At 35.6% G+C, this 8,328-nt stretch overlaps 1 protein-coding gene across 1 annotated transcript; it reads left to right on the top strand.

Annotated features, from left to right (window-relative positions):
- The first annotated feature begins 4,933 nt into the window (after positions 1 to 4,933).
- Positions 4,934 to 8,018, top strand: LOC106305171 (exopolygalacturonase-like). The gene is made up of 4 exons (XM_013741538.1): positions 4,934 to 5,077; positions 5,581 to 5,889; positions 7,119 to 7,637; positions 7,739 to 8,018. Exons 1-4 carry the CDS (start codon positions 4,934 to 4,936, stop codon positions 7,967 to 7,969), a joined length of 1,203 nt encoding a protein of 400 aa, XP_013596992.1. The 3' UTR covers positions 7,970 to 8,018.
- Positions 8,019 to 8,328: the final 310 nt, after the last annotated feature.

Here is an 8,328-nt window from a genome sequence, read left to right as displayed (position 1 = left end):
GCCGTGTGGCAGCCCGTGTGTCGCTTCGCATGGCTCCGGACGCATGCGCAGCGGCACCTCGTGCTCCACTTGTCTTTCAGCATGGCCTGCTCACATGCAAGGTGACATCACGCCCTCTACCTGTCTGGATGCATGGCCTGGCTCCATGCAAGGAGATACCACGTCCTCCACATGTTAGACCGCATGCTTCGGTTGCATGCATCGCGACATCTCGTGCTTGGCCGTTCCACCTCGTGCTTCTACGTGTCACTCCGCATGCTGTGATCATTTTTACTGCAACACCTCATGCTTCCCTTGCCACATACCATGCTAGGCAGTTTCCACCACGTCCTGATCTCATAGATCGAGCCACCTCGAGCTTCTCGGTCCATTCGTCCAGTTTCGGCCTTTCCGGTGAATTATTCGTCCCGCGATCAATCCCAATATTTTTCGACGCCCGTTCTGATGATCTGAGTATTTTTAATAAACTCCAAATGAATCCTGACCTGATGGAAAAATATTTCCCGAGCCTCCGGCTTCCCTGAAAAATTCATAATACCGAAATTAGGGTTTCCGCCCAACTTCGGGTTTTCCCATCGTGCTTTGATCCCGTCCTGCTTGTATTCATCCTGCTTCCGAATTATGACGTCTCTGAATTAATATTCCGCTGATACGAAGTTTCGTGGATTACTTCGTGGTTAAGAAACGTCGTTCTTCTAAAACGTCGAGCTTCTAAAACGTCGTGCTTCCAAAAATGTTATGCTTCCAAAATGTTCGTCTGATCATTCTAAGACATCTTTTAACTATGGTCGAGCAGCTTATTCAACTCATAGTTCACTCACGATGAATTCTTCGACCATCTCGTACTTCGAAACCTCTCGATCGATCTGATCGCTCGCGACTCGACCACCAAAAAGATACTCGACCATTTTTCTTAAGGGTTTCTACACAAGTAGTCCTTATATTTTTTTTAAGTGACATAGAAATCTCTTTCAGAGTGCTTTACGCTCACCTGCACATTTCCTCTAACAACCGCTCTCTGGGAGGTTTTTTCGAAGAACTTGTGCGCAATGCAAGAGACAAAGACTCCTTTTTAAAAAGTCAGTTTTATAAGTTTATTCCAGTTTGAGTAGTCAGTTTTGTTAATGTTTCTAGTTTTAACCAAGCGAGGATGGCCCAGTGGTTTTGAGGGAGCTTTGGCCTCAATACAGATTTGAGTTCGAATCCCGCTGAGCACCGTCGATTAAAATGGGGTGAAAAAGGCGGCCCTCCAGGATACCTTCTGCGGAGGTGTACTTAGAGCATCTCCAACCCCACTGCAAAAAAAACTGCAAAATGGAGTGGAAAATGCAGTCACGAACAAACAAAAAAGGCATTACTGCATATATAGAGTAATGTCTTTTTTGTTTGTTCATTACTGCATTTTCCACTTCATTTTGCAGTTTTTTTTGCGGTGGGGTTGGAAATGCTCTTAGGCGCTAGTCGGGTTCCCTCCGGGGTGTCCGGATTACCTGGATTATCAAAAAAAAAATGTTATATAGTTTTTTGGTCTAATTAATGTTATATAGTTGTTTATCAAGAAAATACTTGGAAAAAATACTTGTAATATATCCATTCTATTAAAATTGAAGTATAAAAAAAACTTGCATATTTTTAAGTTTTTTCCTACAGCTTTACTTCCTTTTAAAATCGTTTTCTAGTAAATATCAAGTTGTTTCATACATCTTTAACTTCCTTTTTAATCGTTGCATAATTAATATCTCTTTCTTGGACACATTAAATAACTCATGTACAAACAAACTTTCTATCCTTTTTTGAACAACCAAATATTTCATTCATAAACTTAAAGACGTAGCAGAGGGTGTGCGTGATACAAGGCAGATTTAGCTAAAGCATCTGCAGCCGAGTTTAAGCTTCTAGGAACATAAGAAAAAGAAGTAGATGAGAAGGATGAAGATAGGTTCTCGATATCCAAATTGATTCCGTAGAGCTCCACTGGATGTTGCTTAGAGATTAGTGCTTTGATAAGCACATGATTATCTGATTTGAGACAGATATTGGATAGATGAAAGTCCCTGGCTTGAAGGAGAGCTTCCCGAACCGCTAGCGCCTCAGCCATCAGGGGTGATGTGACGAACAATTCCGTTGAAGTGCCCTGTATTGTTTCTCCAAAACGTGAGTCGTAGCTGATCCAACGACATCCTGCAGTTCTGTCTTGAGGTCTCCGAGCCGCATCCATAAACAGAGAGGTAGTGCCAGGCACCGTATTATCGCCGAGTGTAATCCTGCTGCGTTGTGCTTGTGTTGTTATCGGTTGCGCTCCCTGCCATACCCTTGCTTAGCGTAGTGCATTGCAGATGATATCACTTGGGTTGAGGGTTCTGTTCTCAAAGACTAGAAGGTTTCTTGCTGTCCATATACACCAACCCACCCGAACAAAAATTTTAACTGGAAAATAGCTAAGTTGCCGCCAAAAGGGTAGATGCCCTGCATCACTGATAGCTAGGAAAATACGAATTAACGAGAAATCTGGAAAATAGCTAAGTTGCCGCCAAAAGGGTAGAATGCCCTGCATCACTGATCCTATGAAATATGAACCAAAGCAAATATGAACCAAAGCAAACAATAAATTTTATGTACCAGAGCAAACCAAATTATAGTATTTCTGTTAAGTACTTACTATTCTTTAAAAAGGTTAAAGAAGGATTCTTTGTGTATATTAACTTTTATTGGTTGCGTCACTTGATTTTTGGTGATGTAAGTGATTTACGATTCCCTTCATAAGAGCCATTTCAGTTTCATCAACACCTGTTAAACCAATAACACATAAACCCTATTAAAAGCATACTGAAGCATATTTAGTCAAACCAGATCTTATGTACCAAATTAAAAAAAAACGATTTTAGACAAACCAAAGCAAACCAAGTGACATTAAGAATATTTCCTAATTGTGTAGCTTAAACCGTTTCAAATATATGGTAAATAATTTGATAATTAATATCATTCACACATATATATTTGAATTATAAAAATATAGCAACTAAATTTCAATTTAATATTTTCCTCAAAAATAAACATAGAAGTTGAATTTATTTGGCATATATCATTTGACATAAAATATTTTATTTTAGAAAGATAGATTTATTAATATATGTAAACATACTAGTTGGTGTTTTATTTATAAATAAATACATCCAAAATTCTATTATAGCTAAAATTATTAATTGATGAATATGTTATATAGCATATTATTTTTATTGTTTTTCTATCTAACCGCAATATGAGCAACCAAAAAACGACAGAATTACAGCCGTCGATCTATAATCTTAATGGATTCATGCCCATAATCTCAGACAAGTAAGATATGTATACATATAATCTAAGTGATATGTGTGTTTTATGTTATTTTACTACATATATCTAATAGTGTTTTCTTTTCCTATTTGGTTGACTACTTAATCGCTACGATTACGGAATTCCAAAGAGCTGACTTTGTATCTATTGAATTTTGATGCAATGAAATATTTTTCTCCATTACCTTATTACGAATTTCTATTATCTTTGTTAATTGAGGATCCATTTCTACCATCTCCATACACTTTTTAACTCATTTCTTTATAATTGTAACTTGACTTATAAGTAATTTGGGTTGGCTCCATTTTCTAAAATTTCTGTTTGCTAATTCTGTATTAAAATTACTGAGCTAATACACAAATTAACCTTAAACATTTTTTACCAAATAATAAGTCAGAGCTACTGTCACTGTTTTTGTTTTGGTATTTTTCTTTATTCCTCAAGTTAAATTTGCAAAAATATCTTCTCTTTCCAAAACTATAAAAAAAACGAAAGTCTAAACGAAGGCTACAAGTAGTTTTCAGAACAATGGTAAGAACAATAATATTATAAATTTGTGATGTTAATTTTGTGATGTGCTAACGTTGTAGTTAATTTTGTAGTTTACCGAATGTTGAATTATTGTATTAAAATGTTTTAGATTATGACAAAATTAAAAAAATTCAACCAATTAAACATCATAACTAAAAATTAATTGATTTTTGTTCACTCTGCCCATCAGTTTACATATAATTTCCAATAACAACAAAAAAATGGATACTAAATTTTTCAAAATTTGTAAAAGAAAACCAATGAATAATTCAAACTACTTTTATAATTGTTTAGCTACTTATATATTTATTATAGATTATAATATTTATATATTAAAATTAATATAATTAAAATTAAATTCTAAACAAAAATCTCAGGCGTAACCCGAGCCTACCCTAGTATTGAATAGTGTGTTGTAGTGAATCCTTAGAGCATGTTTATCATAGGTCTCTTAGATTGGGTCTCTTAGCGTAATATAAAATACAGTCTCTTAGCTTTTAACTAAAAAAGCTAAGAGACGTCTCTTAAATATAAGAGACGCCTCTTAGCTTTTTTAGTTAAAAGCTAAGAAATAGTATCTTATATTACGATAAGAAATCCAACCTAAGAGTTCTGCAATAAACATGCTCTTAGATGGTTAAAGAATCTGCTTATCACTAATGTATTACAAGATCCAGACCCCCTATTGTGATAAAACCAGATTACGTTTCTAACTTTATATTATGTTCATACAATGTTTTTAATCTCATACATAATAACTGATATATGCCTAGATTCCGAAACCCGAAAATATAACATACATCTGTATTTTTCTTCTTTAGCAGTGTGATAAAAGAAAGAAATCATATTGTATCTAGAGTTGGTAACAAGAATGAAAGGTTCCATTTTACGTAGATTTCTTGACATACAGAAAAATAATAAGGAATTGGTGGAATTATAATAAATGGAGTGATAGGAATCAAATTGTTTTATTATAAATCTATTTGAGAAAACTCATTTTTATTATTTCAAATACTAAACAAAAAGAACAGAAGAAGCATAAAAGGCTAGCATCCAGCTAAACAAGAAGATGGCTTCCATAAATACTGCGTTTAAGGCTTTGTGTTTATCTCTCTTGTTCGTCACCGTCTCAAGTTCTCCGGCCACTGAACCAAAAGTCTTCGATGTCCAAAGCTATGGTGCAAAAGGCGACGTTACAGCGGATGATGCAAATGTACCCCATCTTCATCTATTGTTTTAGTTTTCTTTGAATTCTATTTACAATTCTTTCAAAATATTTTGATAAAGTTCAATCCGAAATTTAAAATAAACTCAGGACCAAAATATGAAAATACAACAAAAGAAACTAGTAAAAGGAACTGAAAAACACTTTACATTTTTTTTTGATAAAGAATAAAAAAGAGGGAAGAGTATCGTCTTTTATTCACATTAACTTCATTTTGTTTTATTTTGTATAAATTTGCTTAGTATTGATCCTCGAGCTTGAGATGACGAAATATATACTAATGATAAATATTTCTATAAAAATACATGTTTCTCATTTAAAACGTTTTTTCATAGACTTTTTGAATTGTAAAAATGACCTACACCCAGAAACACAAAATTTGAAACCCTTTATTTTATAGCCACCATTTCTTGGTTTTAATTAGTTTCAGTTAATCACTATTAATTATTGTCTTGTAATTGTCCTGCTTTGTTTTCAATGTAATTTATCAGGCGTTTACAAATGCGTGGAGAGATGCATGCGCATGGAAGGGACGTAGCAAAGTGTATGTACCAAAAGGAGCCTTCTATCTTGGTGGCGTAACGTTTGCTGGACCATGCAATTGTCAGACTTATTTTGTCATCGATGGAGTCTTATTGGCTCCAACGAATAACGACGACATTAAAAAGGAGACATGGGTGAATTTCGCCTACATAAACTATCTCACCATCTCTGGCAGCGGCACCATCGATGGTCAGGGAAAAGAGTCATGGCCATTTAATAACTGCAACAAGAACGATAATTGTCCTAGACTTGCTGTGGTACGCACGATTTCTTGAACTTCTCTGTGTCGTTACATATAACCTTTTAATTAAAAAAAAGAACAAAATCTTGACAGTATCTTACAAAAAAAAATTCTTCAGTGTTTTATTATTGATGAATTAAAATAATTATTTATGAGTCTGGGGCATGGACGTTCGGGTCTTCGGGTCGGGTTCGGACCGGTTTCTTTCGGGTCCGGGTCTTTTCGGGTCCTAAATATTTAGACCCAATAGGTACTTAGAAATTTTTGGTTCGGGTTCGGGTCGGTTCTTCTCGAGTCTGGGTCGGTTCGGGTCTATAATTAAAATACCCATAAAATACCCGTAATTTTTCGCGTCCACATCGGATCCAGGTATTTGGAATCTGAAAAGGACATGATATACTCAATTCCATCAACTTTAGTTGAATATTTGTCATATATATCTAAAATTTTACACAAAAACTTAATTGAAACTATTAATAATTAAAATAAAACATTTTAAAACTCTAAATATTATATTTTAAAGCTTTGTATTACTTAATAAATGTTAAAAAAATAATAACAAATGTTGTTAACAAAAGATATTTCAACTAAATCTTAAAATAATATATATATAATAGAACACAAAAACATCATAGTTTTAGATATACATGTTTTTAAGTCGGGTACAAATCGGTTCTTATCGGGTCAGATCTATTCGGGTCGGTTCTTTTCGGGTCCAGGTCTATTCGGGTCGGTTCTATTTCGGTTCCGGTTCATTCGGATAAAAAAAATTTAGACCCAAAAGGTGCTTGTAAATTTTTTGTTCGATTCCAGGTCGGGTATTTTTGAGTCGGTTCCGGTTCGGGTCTTCGGGTCGAGGTTAAAATGCCCAGGCCTAATTCTCATTCTAAGTCTACATGCAATTTGTTCTATCTCCACTCTGGATCTGTTTAATTTTCTTGATCTTCTAGTTGTATGCTTGTGCTGTAATTATCTTTCTGTTTAGTTTTATGTTTTCACTCCGGGATGTAAGTCTGATCCGCCGGCTTAGCTTGTAACGATGGTGTTGAAGTTAAAATAGTCTTTAGTGTTAAAAAGAAAATTTCCCAACGTAACAAACGGAAAAAAGCACTCTTTTTCTTCATAGTCTGGTACTATTATATAAATGGAAACTGTTTGAGGGATTCTGTAACAAAGCCGCTAATTCATCCGGAGTCTTATTTCAGTACAAGTTCTGAGCTTAAAATCTTTCAATACATTTTGCAGAGCATGGGATTTGATTTCGTGAACAATTCAAGGATCGAAGGGATAACATCACTAAACAGTAAAGCAGGACACTTCAATTTTTACTTCGTTGATAATTTCACCATCGCCGGTGTCAACATAACAGCTCCCGGCGATAGCCCCAACACTGACGGGATCAAAGTAGGCTTTTCAAGCAATATTAATATCTCGAACACTCACATTGGCACAGGGGACGATTGTATCGCTATCCTCTCTGGAAATACAAACTTATTTATCTATAACGTCACTTGTGGTCCTGGACATGGGATCAGTGTTGGAAGCTTGGGAAAGAACAAGGACGAGAAGAATGTTGAGGGCTTAACGGTTAGAAATACGGTCTTTACGGGCACTAGTGACGGTATTAGGATCAAGACATCGGAATCTTCGGCTACAGAGATTGCAATATCCAACTTCCTATATGAGAATATACAAATGATCGATGTTCAAAGCCCTATAAACATCGATCAGCAGTATTGCCCTTACCCGCAATGCAAAAAAAAGGTAACTTAATGACTATGGGAGAAACAAGATTCTATATTTCTTAATTTTTGTTTAAGGACTCTCATTTGATTTAACAGGTTGCATTATGACATTTTTTCCAGGGAGATTCTCATGTTCAGATCCAAAACGTGACGTTAAATAACATTTGGGGATCATCGATGAACAAAGAAGCTGTGAAATTTCAATGTAGCAAACTCTTTCCTTGCAAGAATGTTCAATTAATTGACGTAAACTTATCGTACAGTGGAAACGGCGGGCCCGCAACGGCGTTATGTGAGAACATTGAAGGTTCTGCCTCTGGCAAGATGGCTCCACCAAATTGTCTGAACTGATTGGTCGAAACAACCGCCATTTTTTTGTACATCATTGCGGTGTAATACATTAAGGGATTAATTTGTAAGATAATCATTAGACTATATACCATGGTTGATTTATTCAACACCCTTCTTTTCTTTCCATTTATTCAACGCCCCGATTCCCCGGGATCCGACAGGGTTACCGAAAAGGGGGTTATGGACACGTGTTTACTCATTTAGACAACCCTACGTGTCCCGTTACTGGTCACAAGAGTCGACAGACGCATAACCTTCTTTGAAATACCGTCACACCCATATTCATATACTTCTACTTATAGTCCTACGCACAGAGAAATGGAAAGGAAGGAAATGAGCAACAAGTTACTCAGTGAAAT

Source organism: Brassica oleracea, chromosome C7 (assembly GCF_000695525.1).
Source record: "Brassica oleracea var. oleracea cultivar TO1000 chromosome C7, BOL, whole genome shotgun sequence".
Taxonomy (NCBI): Eukaryota; Viridiplantae; Streptophyta; class Magnoliopsida; order Brassicales; family Brassicaceae; genus Brassica; species Brassica oleracea.
The sequence above is the reverse complement of the archived record's forward strand: the minus strand, read 5'-3'. Positions and strand labels throughout refer to the sequence as shown.